Genomic DNA, 23,559 nt, shown 5'->3' with positions numbered 1-23,559 from the left:
CAGTATTCAAACGCATCAATTCTTCTTCCTCTTTCTTATTCATTGTCCAGCTTTCACATGCATATGAGGTGATTGAAAATACTGTGGCTTGGGTCAGGTGCACCTTAGTTTTCAAAGTGAATCTTCGCTTTTCAACACTTCAAAGAGGTCTTTTGCAGCAGATTTGCCCAATGCAATACGTCTTTTGATTTCTTGACTGCTGCTTTTGTGGGTGTTGATTTCGGGTCCAAGTAACATGAAATCCTTGACAATGTCAGAATTTTCTCCATTTACATAAAATTAAAAAAAATCAAATAATAGCAAATAAGAGTTCATATAAATGTACTCTGTCTACATCGGTAAGTGTGAGCTAATTTACAACATTAAACGTTTCATCTTAGTCCAGTTGTCAAGCAAAATCAAGTAGAGTCTGAGCCCATCTTCTATTGCTTTTGCAATTAGAATCTATAGTCTACGTTTCTTTCAGGAGAGTAACTCCTCTAAACACCAAGAAAAACAGTTAAAATTGCAAAACAGGTACATGAAACTCATTTTATTACATACTATCATTGTTGTTCTTTATTTAGGCCCTCAAATATATATATTTTTTCTCTATGTAAAATGTTTCTTTCGGAAAGGAAATTCACAGGATTAGTTAGTTCCTCTTCTGAGGCTTTACGGGTGAACTCTACCAAGGAAAGCTCTCTCCCTTCCATTTTGCAAGGCTCAACAAGTAGGCTGCTGAGTCAGAACCTCCTTTTTTTCCTGAGTGAGAAATCTTTCTTCCTTGAAAATTCATAAAGCTTCGGAAATGTTTAAATTAGAGTCTCCCCGGGGGAAGAGAGTGGGGATGCGGGCAGGCAAGAATGTGGTGGGGAGGATCCGTGATGATCGCGCTTTTAATGCTTTCTTGAAATACCGGGACTTGGAGCTGGACCAGGGCTAGTTACCAGGGGAACTCGGCTTGGAACCCATTATATGCAGATATGCGTGTAAATAACCACATGGAGCCGTGTTCTGTTCCAGGGACTTTGTTCTTTGCTGAAGCAAAACTGACAGACACACGGGGCTCCAGTGCTTGGTGTTTACCCGACAGAAAAACGCTTCATGTGCTACAGGGAGGCTGATGACAGCGCACCGCAAGGGAGCTTGAAAACGGAAACAAACCGGGAAGGCACTTACAGGGCACTGAGGGTAGCCCGAAGGCGGGGACCTGGTGGCGCACGAGGTGTGGGGCGAACAGCGGCCAAAACCCGACCAGCGAGACTGGGAAAGGACCCACGCCGAGCCAGCGGGCGAGCGGCCCCAGGGCACCTGGCTCCGTTCCTATAGGGGCTTCAGGCCCAGCGCGGCCGCCGGGACCCTGAGCTTCCCCCCCTCCACCCCGTCGGGATCCCGGGCCTCAGTTTCCCTCGCGGGCCAGCCCGGTCCAGGGAAGCCCCGGCCGCTGTCGCCGGGCCTCACGTGACTGGGGGCGGGGCAGAGGTGACAGGAAGGAGGTGGGGCCGCGGAGGGTGAGGGAGGGGCCCGTGCGCCCCAGGGCCGGGAGGGGCCGTTGCCCAGGAACCGCCGCGCCGCCCGCTCTTGCTCGCCTCCCGTGGGCGCGTGCGCCCGGCGCCCGAGACCCCTGTCAGCCGCCCGCCCCTCCAACCGGCTTTCCCTTTCCTCTCCGCGTCGGGGGCCTGACGGGGCACGCTCCGCTCGCTCCCGCTCTCCCCCCGCCCCCGGAGGCGCGAGCTGCACAGCGTGCGCGCGCCCCGAAGCAGCTCTGCATATTAATGAATGGGCGGGGCAGGGGGCGGGGCGGCCTCGCGCCCGCGCGTGCCGGGACGCGCTGGTGGGGGCGGAGCGATTGTGAGGTGGCGCTGACGCACGTTCCGGGGTTCTTAAGCGACCGGGGTGGCGGCGGCAGCGGCGGCGAGGCCCGAGCCGGTCTCGGGAGGCGGCGGAGACCGCCGTGAGGGGTGGCCGGCCGAAGTCGGTCGTCCCTCGGCTCAATCACGGTGTCCTTGTCTCACTGACTCCCCCCTCCGTCCACCACGGCCGCGCCGCCCCAGATCTGGCGGCGTCCTAGGCAGGGCAGGGGCTGGGGCGCGTCTCCTCCCGCGGCCGCCGGCCTGATAAATGAGGGACTTCGGGTTCGGGCTGCTGCAGGCCGCCCCGCTCCGCAGCGGCAGCCCCGGGACCCCACTCAGCGGCGGGCCGTACCGCCCCTACGCCGCGGGGCCTGCCGCGGCCACCGCCCCGCTGCCCTCTGCCACGCCCTTCTGCCCGCTCTCGCCGCCGCCGTTGCCTGTCACCGGCTTCTCGGAGGCCGCCTCCCCCTTCTCCATCCCCCTCGGCTGCGGCCGCGCAGGCAGCTCGCTCGCTTCCTCTTCCTCCCCGTTCCCGGCGCATCAGCAGACCATGCAGGATGAGCCGCTGCCGGGCCTGACACAGCAGCCGGCGCGGCCGCTCTCTGGGGCGGCGGCCGCGGAGAAACTCCCCAACCACCACCCCGGCGGCGGCACGAACGCGGGTGTGACCCACCTCCTCCCCTCCCAGGACTTCAAACCGAGTCTGTACCACCCCGCCTCCGCCTCCGCCTCCTCCCGCTGCTGCTGCCGCACCTCCTCCCCGCAGGACTTCAGTAAGCAGCAGCAGCAGCAGCAGCTGAGCAGCCAGAAGAGGAAAGAGTTCAGCCCCCCCCACCTTCCCCACCCTCCGGACTCCAAGCCGCCGCCGCCGCCGCCGCCGCCGCCGCTCCACTGCCTCTGCCGGTTCAGCCCGCCGCCGCCGCCCGGGCCGCTCCTCCGCTCGGCGCAGCTCGCCCAGCGCCAGCCGCCGCACAAGCCGCCGCCGCCGCCGCCGCCGCCGCCGCCGTTCCAGCTCCCGCAACCGCAGCACCTCCCGCCGCAGGACTTCGCCCCGCGGCAGCGCCTGGCCGACCTGCCCCCGCTCCCGCAGCTCCCACCCTCGCCGCCCGCAGCCCCGCGGCACCGCCACGGAGGCGCGGGCAGCCCTCGCAAGACCCCGGCCGCGGGCGAGGGCAGCGCCGCCGAGCCCCCCAATGCGGGCTTGGCCGCCTCGACGCCGCCGGTGAACCCCGCGCCGGGCTCCATGGAGTCCCCCAACCACCCTCTCCTCAACAGTTCTAGTAACCTCCTACCCGGCGGGGCGCTCGGCGCGGGCGCCTTCAGCAGCCTGCAGAGCCCGGACCTTTCGCACCCGGGCGGCGGCGGCGGCGGAGGCGGCGGCGGCGGCGGGGGCGGGGGGCCCCCGGGAGGCGGAGGGGGAGGCGGCTCCGCGTCGCCGCCGCCGCTGCCCGGCTTCGGCACCCCCTGGTCGGTGCAGACCGCGTCGCCGCCGCCGCCCCAGCCCCAGCCGCCGCCCCAGGCGCCGCCGCCGCCGCCGACCCAGCAGCCGCCCCAGCCGCCGCCGCAGCCGCCCGGCTCCTCGGCCGCCACCCCGAGTGGCGGCGGCGGCCCGCTCAGCGCCATGCCGCCGCCCAGCCCCGACTCGGAGAACGGCTTCTACCCCGGGCTGCCGTCGTCCATGAACCCGGCCTTCTTCCCCAGCTTCTCGCCGGTGTCGCCGCACGGCTGCGCGGGGCTCAGCGTGCCGGCCGGCGGCGGCGGCGGCGGCGGCGGCTTCGGCGGCCCCTTCTCGGCGGCCGCGGTGCCCCCCCCGCCGCCGCCCGCCATGAATTTACCTCAGCAGCAGCCCCCGCCGCCCGCGGCGCCGCAGCAGCCGCAGAGCCGGAGGTCGCCCGTCAGCCCGCAGCTCCAGCAGCAGCACCAGGCGGCCGCCGCCGCCTTCCTGCAGCAGAGGAACTCCTACAACCACCACCAGGTAGGCGCCGGGCGGGCGGCGGGCGGGCGGGCGCCGCGGCCCTCAGACGGCAGGCGACGCGGGTCGCTCCCCGGAGCGAGGGCGGGACACACCCCGGCGGGGCGTGCGGCGAGCGGTCGGCGCGGCCACCGGCCACCGTGGGCTGCGAGGGCTCCGGAGCCGGGTCGCTCTGGCCGCCACGCCCCGCCGGGCGCCCCGTCGAACGCCCGGGGCGGCGGGGGCAGGAGCGGGCGGGCGGGCGGGCGGGCGCGTCCGTCGTGTGTCCCGTCCCTCGGAGCCGGGCTCCGCGCGAACCAGGGGCCCCGCCAGCCGCCTCCGGCCCGGGGGCCCGCGGTTCTTGGACCTCGGGAGGCGCGGCGGAGGGTCCCGGCGGCAGGAGCCGAGGAGCGGCCGTGGGAGGCGAACCGGGGCCGGGGAAACGATGGCCGGAGAGGGTGCGTGTGGGCCCGTGGCTTTCCTCGGTGGCCGGTGAGGGGACTGGCGGAGACGCCGTTTTTTTTTTGAGAGCTTGTTTGGTTCATCCTTGGCCGGCGATAGAGCTCGCCTCAGAGGCCGGAGCCGGCGGCGGGCGGGTCCGCTCCCCAGCGCCCGGCCGGTCCGGTCCAGTCAGGCGGCCGGCGGCGCGGCTCCGTCGCTGGGACCGGGGTGAGCCGGCAGCGCCCGGCCGGTCCGGTCCGGTCCGGTCCGGTCCAGTCAGGCGGCCGGCGGCCTGGTCCCGGGACCTGCGGGAGCTGTCAGATGACTTGACCCCGGGAACCGTCGGTGGCGGCTCAGCGGGCGAAAACCGAGCCGCCGCGCGAGGGCTGGAGCTGGGGCGGCCGTGCGGGCGGGACGTGGCTGGGGCTTTTACAAAAGCACTGAAAGCCTGGAGTCCGGGATCCGTGTGTTCGCTGAGGAGAAGACTAGTACGTCTTTCGGACCTTAGCTTTTCTCTTGAATTTGGGCTGGTTAGTGGTTAATGGGTGGGTAGTGGTTAAGCTGGAAACCCTGGTGGCGTAGTGGTTAGGAGCTGTGGCTGCTAACCAAGAGATCGGCAGTTCGAATCCGCCAGGCGCTCCTTGGAAACTCTCTAGGGCGGTTCTACTCTGTCCTATAGGGTCGCTATGAGTCAGAATCGACTCGACGGCAGCGGTTTGGTTTTGGAATGGTTAAGCTCTGGGCTGCTAACGGAAAGGTTGACGGTTTGAACCCACCGAGCAGGCTCTGCGGGAAAAAGACCTGGCAATCTGCTTTCATAAAGGTTACAGTCAAGGAAACCCTATGGGGGCAGTTCTACTTTGTCGTATAGGGTCGCTGTGAGTCAAAAATCGACTCTATAACACCTAACAACAGCATATTTTAAGTGGGTGATGTAATCATGAAATAACAGGTCGAGGTTTTATTTATTTGGGGTCTTTCTGAATCAAGATCATCTTCCTATCACCTTCACTTCTTGTGTGGCTGCTGGGTCGGATAATTGACATTGAAGGAGTGTTTTTAATCTGGTCAGCGTTTACTGTACTGACCATTCTGTTTAAGGCCATTTTCTCTGCTTGGGGTAAGGTGCTTGGGATAATGTGGTTAAGGATTGACAGAGAAGAAAAATTTGACCTTAATCAGTGTTTACTTACATAACTTTTTCCATTGACTGGTTAAAGTTTTAAAGGGTTAACCTTTTTAAAAGGTGGATACTATGAATCTGTATTAACCAAAGTAAAAATTAACAGTTGTTGAATGACTGGTTTCTTACGGAGAAAGGAGAGTGTGTCATATAAGGAATAAAAATATCAAATTTGGAAATAGTTTGCTCTTCCATGATTTACCTAATCTTGAGCAACATAGTAGGTATATTTTGTGTTTCAGTATCTTTTTTCAAACTGGAAACAAGCTACAGAAAATTATAGGTTTTATTATTACCATTGTTAAAGCCATGATTTATAGAATGTTAGAAGAACATTTATTATGGTCCATATTTTAAGTATTATTTGCTTTTGTACTAAGGCGGTGGGTCTTGTAATGGAGTAGTAAGTGTTCACACAGCTTTTATATGGAATTTTAGATAACTGGAAGAGAACTTCAAATAGTGAATCTAATTTAGTGAGAAAAGGCCATCTAGAAAGAAGAGGTTTGTTCAAGTTCCTTTAACTGTTTAAATTATATTACATGTGCAAGGTTTAAAAATAGGCACTATAGCTCAGATATTTAAAAATGTGTCTTGTAAGAAGCAGGGTTTGATTTTTTAGAGTGCTGTATGTATTGATTTATAGTAACTGCATGCTTCCTTTTGCTCAACCTCAGACTGAGCTATTAAAATATAAAACCCTAATTAGAAAGCTTAGCAGTAAAATAGCTGGCAATTAATAATTTTTTTAAAAAAAGATCTATACAATTACAGCCTTTTTGTGAGTTTTCCATTCTTTGAACACTTTTCTTACCATAGGCTCTGGATTGAAATATAATTTACTTTGGAAAATGAATAAGCTAAATGGTGACTTATATTAAGATCTCTACTAGAAAAATCAAAACATGTAGTAATTGTTTATTGTTAGGAGATCTCAGTGGATCCACCTAGGGGTAACATCAGATAATTGCTTAATAGTTCATGCATAATTAAGTGAAATAGAAACAGAAACACTTTATCAGCATCTACACTGAAACTAGAATGAAATACTTTAAAAGTTTTAAATGGCATATTTCCTATCTCGCTCCCTGTTCTAAAAGGCATTTCTAATTTGTGCAACAGAGTAACACCAAACTTTATCATTAGCCAGTTTTGTAGTGGTACAATGTGTTTTGGAGTCCAAAGTCTAACTATTTAACTCACATGGCTGGGAAATTTTAGTAAAGACCATGCATTTAGTCTTGTGCCTAGCAGAATGTTTGTTTTAAGATCACCATGCAGCTTATATCTTTAAAGACCTTCAGAGTTAAATTAATCAGTTTAAAAGTATATATTTTTTTTCTCCATACTTAATGTATATACAGTTCCCTCTAAAGGGAAAAAAAGTGGCTTTTATTTTAGCAGTTGCTACAAAATATATGCTTGTTACATTATGATTTATGGCCGACAAGATGGTGAAAATTTACCAATAGCATTGAATAAATGTTTTCAATCTAGCAAGGTCGTAAGCTTACTATTTTTTATAAACCAGCCTTATTACCTTTATATATTTCACTTATCAATTCTTAGTTCATATCGAAATTGAACTTGAATTATAAACACTTGAAATGCGTATACTTTAAATAGATGTGTTTTCTCCAGCCTCTTCTGAAACAATCTCCTTGGAGCAACCATCAGAGCAGTGGCTGGGGCACTGGAAGTATGTCCTGGGGAGCAATGCATGGCAGAGATCATCGTAGAACTGGGAACATGGGAATTCCAGGAACTATGAATCAGATATCTCCATTGAAGAAACCATTTTCTGGTAATGTCATAGCACCACCGAAATTTACTCGCTCTACTCCATCGCTGACTCCAAAATCTTGGATTGAAGATAATGTGTTCAGAACAGACAACAATAGTAATACACTCTTACCCTTACAGGTAAGAATGGTATGTAAACGACTATTTCTAATGTTAATCTTTCAAAGTAGAAAGTTGGGTGATAGATTAGTGTGGTAAAATTAATGGATTAAAGAAATGAAGTTCTAGGTTTTAAGCATAGAATAATTATCAAAGGATGTAATTGAGCATGTAAAAAAATTCTCAAAACACAATAAGCTTCATAACTGTAGAAAAACCTACTGTATTTCTTAACATACAGTGAAGCTTTTAATTGGCAGCTTCTTAAGAATTTATTTATTCAACTTCAATAGGCCACCAAGATGTGTTTCTCCTGTAATATAAAAAAAAAAATATATAGCTAAACTAAAAAGTGCCATAATTGTCACAATTGTGCATAGATTTAACTGTGATCAGTTATACGTATGTTAGCATACAGTATTCAGTATAGCTGTGATTATGGCAAAATAATATCAGGACTTTTTACATCAAATTCGTGTTTGTCTTCACTGTTCAGTGACTGTTTCTAAATGTGGCCTTAATACTTATAGTAATAAGACATTTTTTTCAGGCCTTTTATGTATGTTGTTGATATTACAGGTTGATGAAATTTCATGATGGCTGTTTCAAATGAGTTTTTTTTTTTTGTTTGTTTTAAACCTTTAGAGGACAGAACAAACAAGTTAGAAAGACCTTTGGACTTTTTGTTTTTTGTTTTCTCTTTTTTTTTTTTTTTGTGGGTGGGTGTTGGGAAGAGAACTGCTCCTTTCTGATGTAAACTTCTATGCTATTGAAGGTGAGATCTAGTTTGCAGTTGCCAGCTTGGGGCTCAGATTCACTCCAAGATAGTTGGTGCACTGCAGCCGGGACATCCAGAATAGACCAGGTAGGCTGCACAGTGTGTGTTTTTCAGGGTTTTGGCTAGGAGTTTAGTATTTATTTTATGATTAGGATTTATTACTCTCCAATTATGCCTATTTAAGCATATGTCAGAGGACATTAAAACAATTTGTTTTGTAACGGTCACTCGATTTAAACTGCTTGATATAAAATGCTTAATTTTCAAATTTAAAAGTAATTTGTAATCATTTTATGTTTCCAACACATAATACATTTGTTTTTAGAAAAGGGAATTAATAAAACTTGGGGTCATAAGAGCACCTGACTTTAAACATCAGTTGAGCTGAACGGATTTTATCTGCTTTAAGAATTAACTGAAGTTAGGTACAAAATCGTATGTCTAATTAACGTGTAACCTTACATTTCATGATTGTTTTTTAGAAGTCTCTAGTAAATCTTTGTCATGAAATCTGCTACGTTTGTCCTGAGATATTTCTAGTAAAGCCCTGTCTTAGTTTTTTTCACCTTTATAAAGAACTTTAGTATTTACTTCATTCTAAATTTTGTTACTGCTCTTCTATTGTCTTCTTTCAAATAATCAGTTTTCTACGGAGTAACTCTGAGTCAAAAAGCTGGGGGTCAGTCTTAATCAAATTACCTTCACGCCCTGGGTGGTTACAGAATACTAACTTCCAGTAGACTGAATTTAAGTATTTTCTGATACCTGGTGATAAAGATGATTATAGAACGAATAGAGAACCCAGTCCTTAAATATGAGGATTCTTTCTTACAGAGTCCAAGTTTGAAAGAGCACAGACTTGACGTTGTGGAAGTCCACTGAATAGAGCTATGTTATCCTTAGCTAAAGCTCTTCCTTAGTTAATTTGTCAACATGAGATGATTTTACAAATACGGACTGTGTAAGCTAATGAATAATACATTTCTAAATGGGTTGTAATCTAGAGGGGTAGCACTAACTTTAATTAATCATCACAAGCAGCTGTTTTAGACAAGTTCTACCTATTTACCAAAGTAGTCCTGTCAGGATCTCTCCTTAGAAATACTAGTTACCTTATATAATTTGTAATTTATTGTCTTGTTAATATAAGTTGGCTATCCATCTGTTTTCTACTCACCTCTCTACTCGGGGCCCAGTTAGGCCATATTAGTGATAGTTGTATGGTAGCACTATGTTGGTCAAATCAAATAGATAAATACCTAGGAAATGGTATGTTAGAAGAGGAAAGTTATAATTATTTTGAAGATGATGAGGACGTGTTTTGAGAGAGGAAGTGAACTGACTGTTCTAAGAGTATGTGCAGGAAGAAACAATTGAGTACATACATGATAGTGATAAATATCTGTGGAGAAGAAAGAAAGATTAATTAGCATAAAAGGGTCCATGCGGGAAGGTTGTGGATATTGAGAAACTAAGTTATTGAGATGGTTTCAGTTTTGTAGAAGGGCCCATGGGACAAAGTCTTCCCATTCCAACTTCAACCAGAGCCACTTTGCTTTTGCCTACTCTGTAACCTGGCATTTTAGGCAGATTTATTTTAGGAAAAAGGATTTTGGTGCTTAAAGGTATACATATACACATACACACATATACATACATAAATGTGTACGTCCAAGGGCGGTGCAAATGGTTAAGTGCTTGACTGCTAGCTAAAAGGTTGGCAGTTTGAATCCAGAGGCACCTAGGAAGATAGGCCTGGTGACCTGCTTCTGAAAGGTCACAGCTTTGAAAACCCTATGAAGTGCAGTTCTACTCTGCAACACATGGGGTAGCTATGAATCAGAATCTACTCCATGATAACCAACAACAGCATATATATATACATTTATGTATGTATACACACATATACTTTTTTTTTTTTTTTTTTAATGCTGAGATATTGGCATTCCCTGTGGACTCTTCGGCAGAGGTGTGATATGACAAAGTTGAAGACAGAAGTGAAAGATAAAGACAGTGAAAGGTGATGCGAACTAGAAGGAAAGGTGGTCTGAAAACTGGATCTTCTTCCTCATCCTTTCATAATCTTTGGGACATTGGATGGGATCTTATGGGTCAACATTTCCTTTCCTATAAGGAAGAGAACTAGGCCATCTAAGGCCTTTTTAGCCAGCTCTTACACTTTACCTGGTCTGTTTTGGCCATTTTTTTCCTTCTCTGCTCCCTCCCTCCCCTTATTTTTAGAATGCAAGGATCTTGATTTCTTGGGGTGAAGGGGATGGGCAGTGGTCCGAGGTAGTATATGACCTCCCCAAAACCTCCCAGCTGGTCTTAAAAGCACCCTAAGGGTGGTCGTTATAAATAATTTGTTCTGTGTTTCCATCTTTCAATAAAAGGTCGAGGTATTTGAAGCTAAGATTCTTAAAAATACAGCAGCAACTACAAACTGGCATTGGTATCTTAAACTGTTGGGTAGTTTCTCACTATTTGGTAAAATTAAAATTATAGAAAATACTTAGGCTTTCAAATATCTGGGTATATTATTTTCATTTCTACCTTTTTTATCATGTAAAAACATGTGAATACTAATAAGTGTTAGTTAACAAACACATTATTTAGAAACACTTAACTTTTTATGTCTTTTAGCCTCAAACTGATTAGGCCTAAAAAATTAACTAACTTCTAGAACTAAAGTTTTATTCTTAATACTTGGGCACTTTAGGTGCTCCTATGGCAAGATGGGAAAGGTATAGTCTGCTTGGTTTTATTTCAATTGTATATAAAATTTTGTGGGTTGCTATTTCTTTCTTTTAAATGAGCTATCTTTTTAATAAACCTTAAACCCGTTACTGTTGAGTAGTCGATTAAAGCTTCAGATTTAAAACTTTGTAAAAAACGCAAGTGTAAATTGTCATGCATATTTCTGACTTAAAATAACTAAGATGTTTGTCTTAATCTCTTTAAGGCTGAGAATTATTTTAAAACATTGCTAGCTAGTTACCCTTGTAAGAAATCATACTCAAAAATGTGAATTCTGAATTAACCTTAAAATAGAATTTTCAATTAGAATCACCGTACTTATTCATTAATACTTGAATATTTTAAATCAAAAAGTAAATACACTGGTAGCTGAGGTTATTATTACTTACAAGTTTATATGTGGCGCCTCAGTTCCCTGTAAACAAAGCAGTGTCCAGCCTTTAGATGTGTGACACAGCATGTAAAGCTGTGTAAGCTGCATGTCGGACTGCCTTCTAGCAGTGAGATCGTCAGGATGTTGGACTTCAGATTCTTGCTCTTACCAAGAGTTCTGCCTGCAGTGCTGGAGCGTGACACATAAACTACTTTGAATTAATTGAAGCCGTTATCCTCTAATCTTCAATATCCAAGCTATTATGATACTATTTATGATAAATGATAATTATGTAACTCCCTTATAAAAACAACTTACTTGAAGTCCTTATTCACCTTGCACAAAAAGCAGACCAGCCCAGTGTTTCATCGAATAAACGCATTCCTTACAGAGTGGTTCTGAGGCCAGATGAACTTAAGGGATGTTGCCAGGCATCAGACTGTTAGAGCTACTGAAAATGAGAGAGAATGAACTGTTGTATACACGTTCAGGCAGTGGACGCTTCTTTCTCTTTTATGTTTTCTATCCTGTGTTTGGAGCCCTGGTGGTACAGTGGTTAAGAGCTTGGTTGCTAACCAAAAGGTTGGCAGTTCAAATCCACCAGCAGCTCTCTAGAACCCCTACGGGACAGTTCCACTTTGTCCTATGGGGTTGGTATGAATCGCGATAGGCTCAATGGCAACATGTTTGGATCTTGTGTTCGGAGCTTTGGTGGCGTGGTGGTTAAGAGCTCAGCTGCTGAACAAAAGGTTGGCAGTTCAGATCCACCAGCCACTCTTTGGAAACCCTATGGGGGCAGTTCCACTCTGTCTTGTGGGGTTGATATGAGTTGGAATCCACTCGATGGCAGTGGGTTTTTTTTTTTTTTTTTTTTTTATCCTGTGTGCAGTTCTTGTGCTTGTTACATTCTTACCTCAAGTATTTTCTTCTTGTCTTTTCATTTTCATTAGGTATACTTTGGCCCTTTTGGGGCTTTTTTTTTTTTTTTTTTTTCCAGTCTTCAGAATGACTGTCACAGCACTTTGTTCAGGTTCAGAAATAATAAAGGAATTTCAAGAAATATATGTGCATTGTGTATAAAAATATTAGTGTTTTAATTACCCTTGGGATGTATGGGGGAATCCTTTGAGAAGCTGAGACTAGTTGGGTGAATAAGGGGCGTACATGTGAAACAACTAGAGGATGATGCAAGAAAGTGTGAGGTGAAGTGCTACGTTGTGTAACAGCTGAGGAGCACATCATCTGCTATTTCAGCATGGTGCAATAACTGATCAGGAAAATGTAATCAGCATTTAACTTCTGTGACAATATTAGCATGACTTTGCTTTCTATTTTAAAGTAAAAGTTGGAGAACTAAACACAGACATTGATAATATAACAAAAGCTGATCTTTCTACTTAGGCAGAGGAATACATGCTCAAGTATCTGTTATATCTGTAAATATGAGAACATAGGATTTTTCTGTAATTCACCTCCTTTTTATTTGAAAGAACACTTCATTTTCAAGAGAAAAAGGCTCTGCTTGACCACTTCTTTTGAAATACAATAGAGTTTTAAGTACCTGAAAAACAAAAATAATAATATTCTATCAAAAAGCTCTGTTTTAATTAAGTTTGAGTTCCTTTTGTTGTACTAATTCTAATAGTATTCGTTGACCGTCTTAGTCCTTTTTTAGCATTTACAATCTGTTCTCTTCAAGATTAGAATTATTTTGTTCTTCCTGTGTCTTCAGTCTTTCTAGGACTTTAGGGAAGCTGTCATAAGTATTTGTGGCAAATGTCTGCATTTAAGAAAAACAATAAAATAGAATATGAATTATTCTTTTTTCACCTATCTGTTTTGATCATTTTTTTTTTGCCTGCTTTTTAATTGTGGGATTCTGTAATAACAGTCCTGAAAGCCCAGTTAGTTGATTCTGTGCCAGATAGTTTTCGTATTTTAAAATAGGTTAAGGATAAACTGTTCCTCACAGAGATTTTTATCTTTGTGAAATCTCTTAGCTGTTTTGTAAGTTACATTGCTGTGGTTTTCCACATTTATTGATGCTAATCAGTATTGGTGTGTTCATGACTACTTTAAAATTGTCTCAGGATTTCTGTTTAGTTTTTAAACCCGTGGTAATTTGCACGACCACCACCTGTCTGTCTGTTGTGCTGTGGTGGTTTTTCGTTGCTGTGATGCAGGAAGCTATGCCAGGTTTCTTTTTTCCAGCCTAAAACAGACTAGTAAGAAGAACCTGGCAATCTGCTTCCAAAAATTAGCCATTGAAACTTGTTTAGTCTGTAATACTAAATCTGCCCCTCTAGCTTTAAAGAACTTACAACCCCAATTTAAACATTAAAATAAATAAATGAACATATAATTAAGAAAGCTTTTAAAGGACAGTTTCTCACTGTTCTCTGGGTTGTGGACCCCTTTGAGAAGCTGATGAAAGCTATAAACCTTTTCTTTTGGAAAAAAAAAATACTGTTTATACACGTACAGAGTGTTGCGTATAATCTCAGAGAATTCAAAGCCCCTCTTGAAGCTCTTGGGCCCCAGGTTAAGAATCCTGCTCTGAAGTGCTTAATTCTGATTTCTATTGGGACTTTTTTCCTCACTTTCATTCTTATTCTAACCTTGTCTTTTTCCTGTGTTAATCATTTTTGGAGAGTTTAAAATGGCATGCTCTGTCTCCCCCACATTCACTTGCACAAACATGAATACACACATACTTAAATGGGTGGGGGTTGGCATGGAAGGACTTTGGGGAAAGACTCCCAGGTTATGTGGGGGGCATTGCCCAGAGCTTGCTGAGGTAGTTCCCCATATGTATTTGTTTCCATACAATGAGTATATGTTGAGCAGAATAGAATACAGTGTAAATTCATGAACATTAAAGAATCACATTCCTTTCTTCTAGTAAGGAAGCTTGTGGCACAGTGGTTAAGAGCTTGGCTCCTAACCAAAAGGTCTGCGGTTTGAATACACTATCCGCTCCCTGGAAACTCTATGGGGCAGTTCTACTCTGTCCTAATGGGTCACTGTGAGTCAGAATCGACTCATGGACAGCAGGTTTGTTCTTTGTAAATAAGCAAGCTGGTTTACAGAGTCCTCTCTGCACAAAAGATAGCAACTTCGTCCTATTTTGAAGTAGGAAATTTAGTGCGATGGGGATACTTTACCCTGTCCTTTTTCATCTGCCCCCACCCCGCCCTTTTTTAAGAGAGGAAGGGGAGGGGTTAGAAGTGCAGAAATCAATAGATGAGCACTTGGAGAGTGACATTTAGATATAGATATTCTAGGAATTGGTCTTTGGTCTGATATTAGTATTTCATGCTTTTGATTTTTATTAGATGTCTGTGCATTCATTATAATGAAAATCTATTCAGACACAAAGTCAAACAACGTAAAATGTTTGATAGATGTTTAAAGTATGGTGCAATATGGAATTAAGTTCTTTTCCCCAAAATATTTATTTTTCAAGTGTCAGTGTTATCTTTTTAGATAAATGAGACAAGTTTATGCGTTAAATAAACAACTGAAGGTTTTTTCTATATGTATAACATTTTCGGAATCCATGTAAGCTGAGAATGATAAAACTAGAAATTAATTTACTGTATTGCATTAATATTGCCAGTGAAATTAGATCATTCTTGATAGGAGATTTTAGAGATAAATATATTGCGTATATTGTCCAATACAAGAAGGATGATAACTCAGGAGATCCTGAGTTACTGGCATTGCTTTGGGATGCAAACTGATTAATAATAATATATTAATCAGATGTCCCGTTCATTTTATGTAAGAGAATTTAGAGAATACTTTCATAATGACTTTCTGAAAAAGTTGCATAGATTATATTGAGAGATTTATTTTCTTCTCTTTCAGGACCGAAGTAGAATGTATGACAGTTTGAACATGCACTCTTTGGAAAATTCCCTTATTGATATTATGAGAGCGGAGCATGATCCTCTTAAGGGTAAGTGACAATTTAAAAAAAAAAAAAAACTTTATTATCTACCAGTTTGCTTATTTTAACAGTTTTAATACGAAAATGAGCACTGTATAGCCCCTGTGACATCTCTAAGGAGTCCTGGTGGCACAGATGGTTAAACGCTTGGTTGCTAACCAAAAGTTTGGTGGTTCAAACCCACGCAGCAGCTCCGTAGAAGAAAGACCTGGCGATCTGCTTCCATAAAGATTACGGCCAAGAAGACTCGGTGGGGCAGTTCTTCCCTGTCTCGCGGGGTCACTGTGAGTCAGAGTAGACTCAACGGCACCTAATAACAACAACCTGACATCTATAATCTGTTATAAATTTGCTAATTTTTTTTTGTGTGTGTGTGAAAGGTACTTTTTTCATTGTAGTTTAGATTTATGCCAACTTACCATATACAGAGAAAATGTAGACCCAAACTGTTTGCTTCTAATTCGAGAAAAAGCTACTCTTTGGAAAGCACGCTCTACAGTTCACCAAAGGATGAAAAAGAGATCTAAAAGTATATTATAGTCACTTTTCTAAAATTCCATCAAAATACAAAAATATTACAAAAAATTCTTGGAATACTTAACATTCACAGTTTGCAGTGTTTCGAACCTAGAATCATCTTAAGTTAAACCGCCTTCCCTATTTTTCTTATAATGACGTAGGCTTTTAAAAGAGATTATTTTATGGTAGCTTCTTCGAGGTGGAGAACGGTTCTTCATAAAAGTTGGGTAAATTAGGAAGAAAAAAAATCATCCCACTAATTTACGATAGCAACCTTCACTACTGTTAAAGGAGTCTGAAAATAATTCCATTGATATACTTGCTTTCATGTGTACATGTTATGTGTATAAGATGAAAAAAAATGTTGCTAATCATTTTGCATTTCTTTATACAATATATCTCATTGCCTTTTATGTTAACGATGAAAATCTCTGGTAAACTATATAAACAGGAATGCTGAGAGATTGTTAGTTATCTGTTGTTACATAACAGATTACCCCAAAATTTAGCAGCTTACAACACCAATAGACATTAATTATCTCACACAGTTTCTGTGGGCCAGGAATGTGGGAGTAGTCTAAGTGGTTTGCTTTGGCTCAGCTCTCTCACTGAGTCAAGACCATGGATTATCTTGCAAAATTTAGCTTTCAAAACTCTAGAACTTCAGTGTTGGTAGCAGGGTGGTGGCACGGAGCTAAATTGATAAAACTAATCAGATATCTAACCATTTATGTCACATGTTTCTGCATTTTGCTTGTAAGAGAGTTTCTTGTCTAATTCCTTGATTTTAAGGTGTTTGAGAAGCTCATGGGAACATTGGTGATTGTTGACGATGTACACCAGTGATACTCCTCCTCACAAACTAATAAAGTTATACTCCCCCCCCTTTTTTTTTTTTTTTTGCTTCTAACCACAATCCAGTCAAGTGTTTTGAATACCTGTATATTGTGGTCTTGTTCTTTTTCATTGTTAAACTGACAGGTCTGGTGGCACTTCTCTTGGTACCACTGTTTCAAGAACAGAAACCAGTAGCTTGTGATTAAGAAAACTTTCCCTTTTTTTTTTTCCTCTGGCATCTCTAGAAAGAAAACTCTCAGAAATCCTGGTACATGATGAAGTCAGTGTTATTAACTGTTACCAGTGGATAATGAAAAGTATTTTATTATTTTCTCCACTCTTCTTTAAAAATAGCCTTCTGCAGATCCTAGAGAAAATATTCGCTACGGTGCTATTAATTATCTCAGTTTTTCTTTTTCCTAGCCCATGTTATAATAAAAGTGGAGGGAAACCTAGAGAGAGGACTTTGACAAAGGAGACAGAAGCAATATATATCTAAGAGGAAATTAATAACCAAAAAAACCAAACCAAAATAAAACATCTTAAGTGAATTCAGAATTCATATGTTTGAAAAAATGATCTTTGGCTAAGCCAAGGGACGCGGGAAGGGGAAAACGCATCCCCGCCCCCCAGGAGTTGTCACGGTGACAGAGCTCCTTTTCTAATTGGAGAGCATTATGTACCACATGTATTATTTCAGGGATTAAAAAGAAAAAAAAAAAAAAGAGAACACTTGTCTACATAGTATGAAGAAATATGAGTGGTACTTTGCAAATTGCCGTCATCTTACCTATCTAAAACTACCTTGATACCAAATGCTGCCACTTTTTTTCCCTGCTTTTCTTATAAGCACCATTACCTTCTGAGATAATCAGACTGTATATCTTCTTCCTTTCCCCACTCTGGTCATTAAACTTTTTCTTTGGGCTGAACCCCATAGAATCTGCTGAAGCAAGGTTGTGGCAAATGAGGAAACCAGCCCAGGGTAACTTCTGAATTCCTTTCTCCTTTTCATTTCTGATCTTTAGGGCAACACTTCAGCCTCTATTCCGTCCCTTCTTTCTCATCTCCTAATCCCTTTAAGCTACTATTTGTCTTTCAGTTTGTCATGCTGAGGTAGTTTATGTGTGGTTATGGTTTTTTATGGTACTGGAAGCCATGCCACTGATGTTTCACGTACCAGCAGGGTCACCCATGGTGGATAGGTTGTAGCAGAGCTTCCAGATTAAGACAGACTAGGAAGAAAGGCCTGTGATCTATTTTACAGAGTAGCCAGTGAAAACTTATGGATCAGAACAGAACATTGTCTGGCTCACTTGCTTTGGCTATATCATTACAAGGTAGTAATTGCTAGAGGAGAACATTGTATTTGCCAAAGTGGTGGTGAGGGGGGGTCTAATGAGGGTAAAGGGCTAGTGAACCCTCAGTAAGATGGATTAGAACAATAGCTGCAATGATGGGCTTAGTATGCTGGTGATTGTGAAGATGGCACCAGGACCAAGCAGTGTTTGCCATGAGTCAGAGTCAACTTGAAGGCAGCTAACAACAGTCCCTTTAAGAAATATTGTCCTTTATTAATAAAAAGAAATTCTTATATTTTTTTTCCAGAAACAAGATGAATCTTATTTTATCCTTTTATAAAATATTAAAAACAAAAACAAAACCCAGCTGTTCACTTTGTCTTCCATGTGGGAGATCATGATCTGGCTTCCCTTAGAGCAAGTGATACAGCTCAAGGCTAATGCCCCAGTGTCTTTATGACCTAGCCTTAAAAGTCTCACAGCATTGTTTCCAAAGCCGCCTACTACAAACATAAGTCAGCCTTGCTGAATTTGGAAGGGGGTTGCTACTTGAGTGATCTAAATACCAAGAAGCAAGAATTAGTGAGGACCATTATGGGGATTGGCTACCACAGAGGTGGAAAAGCAGAAGCTGTAAATTTGCCTTTGGTTCTACTATGAGTCTAAAGGAAAAGAGAAACTAGTCAAGTTAGTTAACATCAGTAGAAAAATATAGCAGTCAAGCATATCTCTGGAATCCAGAGGAAGTCAGTAGCAGGTTACTAGCCTGACTGAGAACTGTTACTCAGCAATTACACTAACAGAAGCACCCTCTCATTCTTACTCTTAATACCCCAAGTACTTCACTATAGCTTATTTCCTCTTTCCCACCTCCCCAGTTTTCTTATAGGTCAATAGGGAATCTTCGTTGTTTAATGTTAAAGTTTTTATGGTCTATTATAGCAGTTTGGGGACACTCTTGTTGGGGCTATATACGAAACTCTGAATATACTTTATCTCACAGAGTATGCCTACTTTTGTACCATACAGTGTCTTAGACATTGGCTATACTTTCTTTAAAACATACATTGTCTTTGGTCCCCTGGAATGTATAGCTAGCCGCCTGGGGAAAGAGAGACAGACCATACACAAACAATGTATACATAGTTACACAGCGTTAGGAATACTGTGAGGGCTGTGGTGGTTCAGTGGTAGAATTCTCACCTTCCATTCAGGAGACCTGGATTTGCTTCCCAGCCAGTGCATCTCATGCATAGCTACCACCTGACTGTGGGTAGAGGCGTGCGTGTTGCTATGGTGCTGAACAGAACCTGAAACGGCTGCTAGTCCTGTCTTCGCTTCTTTAGGGCTTTTTTGGTATAGCACTACCAGTCGGCACTATAGAGTGTGAGGCTGCCTTTTACTCTGGATCATAAATACTGACGCACTGTTTGATGCTTTCCTTGGTCTGAATGGCACTGGTCAGTATGTTTTAATTATTTGGATGTGGATTCAGTTTTTTGGTGACTGTCTTGATTCTTAGCAAATATTTTGCTTTCAAAAGGAAAAACAAACATTCTTTTAATGGCTAAAACAAATCTAATGCTTTGTCAGGTATAGTTTTGTGACTTTGCCATTTTATATTTGCATGATAATTTTAAATAATCTGTGATCTTTTAATGTACATGTGGGTCAATTCATTCCCTTTAAACAAACAAAAAAAATAAGACTGATTACTGTTAAGCTCTTCTCTTTTCCTTCCCCTAATAATTTGTAAAAACAACATACGTAAATAAGGTCAATTGTCTTAGACTGGGTTCTCTAAGGGAAGTGTATATAGATATAAATAAATACATATATAAGAGAGATTTATCTCAAAGAAATGGCTTAGTTGGTTGTAGAGGCTGGCAAGTTCCAAGTCTGTGGGTCAGGCATCAGTCTGGAGGATTCTTCTGACTCATGTTGCTGCAGGGACTGACAAACCCAAGATCAGCACGTCAGATGCTGGGCCACTGACTCCCTGGCTGCAGAGACCAACAAATCTCAAGATCAGCAGGTAAGACCCCAGGCAGCTGGCTCAAGACCCGAGAACCAGGCATCAGATGATGACGATACAGATGCAGAATCCAGAGCAAGCAAGCAAGCTTTGCCAGATTCTCCATATATGTTTCCCCCTGGAAGCTCCCCTTAAAACTGATGGCTGATCACATCATGGAGGATGACAGCATCATTACATAACTACCAAACTCTACATCATTTTATAATTGCCAAAATACATCATTACCTAACTGCCAAACCACTGAGAATCATGGCCCAGCCAAGTTGACACAAAACTTGAACCATCACAGTCTACCCCTTATCAGCTTGGCACCTGTACACATCTTCTTAAACCATACACAGTCTCTAAATAAAGACAATTACAGAGTCATACTTGCACTTACATGACAACAGCTGACGTGCACAACTGAAAACACGCTAGCCCAGTTTACATTTTATATTTTATGATTGAAGGAAACTAATACATTTGATGCACACATATAAGGAAGAAATACTCATAACCATTATAGGCCTCGTTTTTGTGACCAGTCACATGGTCATAACTGGTATTTAGAACTGCCTTCTTCCACTAACCATTCCGTATTCCCTTCACCCTCAATAAGCACCTCATCTGGTCATAGTTCTTTACCTGGAGGGCTGACCCAAACCTTCATCCCTGAAGGGTGTGGGCCATTAGTAGTCATGTCAGAATTGGGTTGCTGTAGTTTTCCATTGACTTTAATCATGGTAGTACTAACAGATACCCTAAGGGATCTCCCATATTCCAACATACTCCTTTTTACCTTCATTATGCAACATCAGTCTGATTTCCCCTTGGTAGTCAAGGTCAGTCACACCAGCAGGTATGGTAAGTCCCTTCTTTGCCTGTTGATTGGAGGCATAAGGAGCTCAAAGTGGCCAAGTGGCATTCTTAATTTCCAGTTCAGTGGAACCTATGTTGTGTCTCCAGGTGGGAGCATTCCTCCTTTTGGAAAGAAGAACTCTAAACCTACAGAGCATGGGGTCATGGGGACAGGAAGCAAAAATAGTGGAAGCAGGTCACTAGGGGTAGTAATGAGTGGTGCCACTCCCATCTCCACCCCTTGATTCTTGGAACCATGAATCCTGGTAATGGGAGAAACAGAACCATATGTTAGATGCTGGTTTAGAAGATATACAGCCTTCTAGAGAACATTGCCCCAACCCTGCAAAGTGTTGTTACCTAGCTGACACCATGGAGCCTCGGTGGCTCAGGTTAAGAGCTCGTTGCTAATCAAAAAGTTGGCAGTTGGAATCTACCAGTCACTCCTTGGAAACCCTATGGTGCAGTTCTAGTCTGTACTATAGGGTCACTATGAGTCAGAATTGACTCAACGACAACAGGTACAGAGGTAGCTGACATTGTACTTGTGCTTTTAGAGGGCCATTCCATTATTCTTTCAAGCCAACTACTTCAGGATGATAGGGAACATGGTAAGACCAGTGAATTCCATGAGCACAGGCCGCATTGCCTTACTTCATTTGCTATGAAATGAGTCCCTTGATCTGAGGCAGTGCTGTGTGGGATACCATGATGGTGGATAAGGCATTTTGTGAGTCCATGGATGATAGTTTTTTCAGACTCATTACATGCAGGGAAAGCAAATCTGTATCCAAAGTGAGTATCTATCCCAATAAGAATGAAAATCTGCCTTTCTGTGATGGAAGCCATCCAATGTAATCAACCTGCCACCAGGTTGCTGGCTGATGGCCTCAAGGAATGGTGCCATATTGAGGACTCAGTGTTGGTCACTGATGCTGGCAGATTGGGTGTTCAGCAGTGGTTGTTGCCAAGTCGGCCTTGGTGAGTGGAAGTCCATGTTGCTGAGCCTATGTATAACCTCCATCCCTGCCACCGTGGCCACTTTGTTCATATGAACCCGTTGGGCAATGACGAGGGAGGCTAGGAAAAGAAGATGACTGGTTTCTACAGAATGTATCAGCCTATCCACTTGATTATTAAAATCTTCCTTTGCTCCCTTTGGTGAGCATTCCCATGAGATGCAAATATCTTTATTTCTTTGGCTCATTCAGAGAAGTCTGTCCACATACCTCTTCCCCGTACCTCCTTGTCAGCAATTTTCCAGTCATATTCGTTCCAAGTCTCTGACCATCTAGACAGACCAGTGGCTACATCCCATTAACCAGTATACCATTGCACATTTGGCCATTTCTCTTTCCAACCAAAGTGAGCAGTCAGGTGCACTGCTCAAAGTTCTGCCCATTGGGAGGATTTCTGTTAACCACTCTCCTTCAGGGAGATGCCAGAAAAGGGCTGTAGTGTTGCTGTTGTGCACTTTAGACTGGTGTCTGCATATTGTGCAGAACCATCTGTAAACCAGCCACACGTTTTCTCTTAGTCAACTGGTCATAAGGAATTCCCCCATGAGGCCATAGTTGCAGACTGGGAGAGGGTAGGTAATATGACAGGAGAGGAGATCATGAGTATTTGGGCCACTTCCTCATGCACTTGTGCCTTCAGATCCTGCTTCAGGCCATTCTTGTAATGGTGGAGTATTGCTGTTCATGTCTGACTTTATGACTGTGTGAGTCAGACAACACCCAGTTGATGATGGGCATCTCAGGCATGGTGACTTGCTGGCCCACGGTTAAGAGTTGAGGCCCAGTAACAAGCCAAAAGCTGCTTCTCAAAAGGAGAGTAGTTATTTGCAGAGTGTGACAGGACTTTGCTTCAAAATCGTAAGGGTTTGTGCTGTGATTCACCAATGAGGGCCTGCCAAAGACTCCAAACAGCGTTTCTCTCTGGCACTGATACTTCAAGCACCATTGAATTCAGCTGGACCATATGACCCGAGTATCTGAGCCACTTGGTTGGCAGTCTCAACCTGTTGCAGAGCAGCCTTTTGTTCGGGGCTGTACCCAAAACTGGCAGCTTTTCCATTCACTTGATAAATAGGCCAGAGTAGCACGCCCAAATGAGGGGAATGTTGCCTCGAAAATCTAAAAAGTTCCATCGGGCATTCTCCCTCCTTTTTAGTTGTAGGAGAGGCCAGATATAACAACTTATCCTTCACTTTAGAAGGAATATCTTGACATACCCCACACCACTGGACTGCTCAGAATTTTACTGAGGTGGAAGGCACCTGAATTCAATGTCTTGTAAAGTGATTGCCCCAGGCAATGCCCCTAGGTGGTATCTCAAGACAAAGGCTCTTCAGACACAGCTGAGTTAATCTCAGATGGGGTGGAGGGGATAATGGTTTTACGGGAGAGGGTGATTTAGCAGACAAAAATGGAGTAACCTCTTCAGATGGGAGTAAGAGGCCTGGTTCTGTTGGCAGGAGTGATTTAATGGAATGTAGTGGCTCAGTGTTTCCAGATTCCTGATAATACTGCCCGCTATGTTCCCATCCCATGTTTAATGATCCCGTTTCTTCCTAATCAGTACCCTTATTTTAACTTCAGACACCATTGGAGGTTGGGAATTCAGTTGGGTTTGTAATTTAGCCACTCATGGCTGATAAGACTGTGGGTTTGGTTTTCCACAATATCAGCTCTGATACTATAAGAAATAAGACTTTCATGCAGGGCACAAGTGGCAACTTTTGAGGTCTTTATGTGGTGTTTGGTGTCTTAGTCATCGAATGCTGCTCTAACAGACATATCACAAGTGGATACCTTCAACAAAAAGAAATTTATTCTCTCTCAGTCTAG

The 23,559-nt window shown here is 44.1% G+C and overlaps 1 protein-coding gene across 11 annotated transcripts in view; it reads left to right on the top strand.

Annotated features, from left to right (window-relative positions):
- Positions 1-1,881: 1,881 nt before the first annotated feature.
- CPEB2 (cytoplasmic polyadenylation element binding protein 2) overlaps positions 1,882-23,559 on the top strand; it is a 71,110-nt gene continuing 49,432 nt past the window's right edge. For 3 of the 11 annotated variants that reach the window (XM_049886490.1, XM_049886488.1, XM_049886485.1), the window contains exons 1-4: positions 1,882-3,810; positions 7,052-7,342; positions 8,088-8,177; positions 15,091-15,181. In XM_049886490.1, the coding sequence (XP_049742447.1) occupies positions 2,104-3,810; positions 7,052-7,342; positions 8,088-8,177; positions 15,091-15,181 (2,179 nt within the window). In that variant the 5' untranslated portion in view covers positions 1,882-2,103. The other 8 variants (XM_049886493.1, XM_049886492.1, XM_049886491.1 and 5 more) reach the window with 5 other exon arrangements.

Source organism: Elephas maximus, chromosome 5 (assembly GCF_024166365.1).
Source record: "Elephas maximus indicus isolate mEleMax1 chromosome 5, mEleMax1 primary haplotype, whole genome shotgun sequence".
Taxonomy (NCBI): Eukaryota; Metazoa; Chordata; class Mammalia; order Proboscidea; family Elephantidae; genus Elephas; species Elephas maximus.
This window is presented reverse-complemented; position numbering and strand designations above follow the sequence as displayed.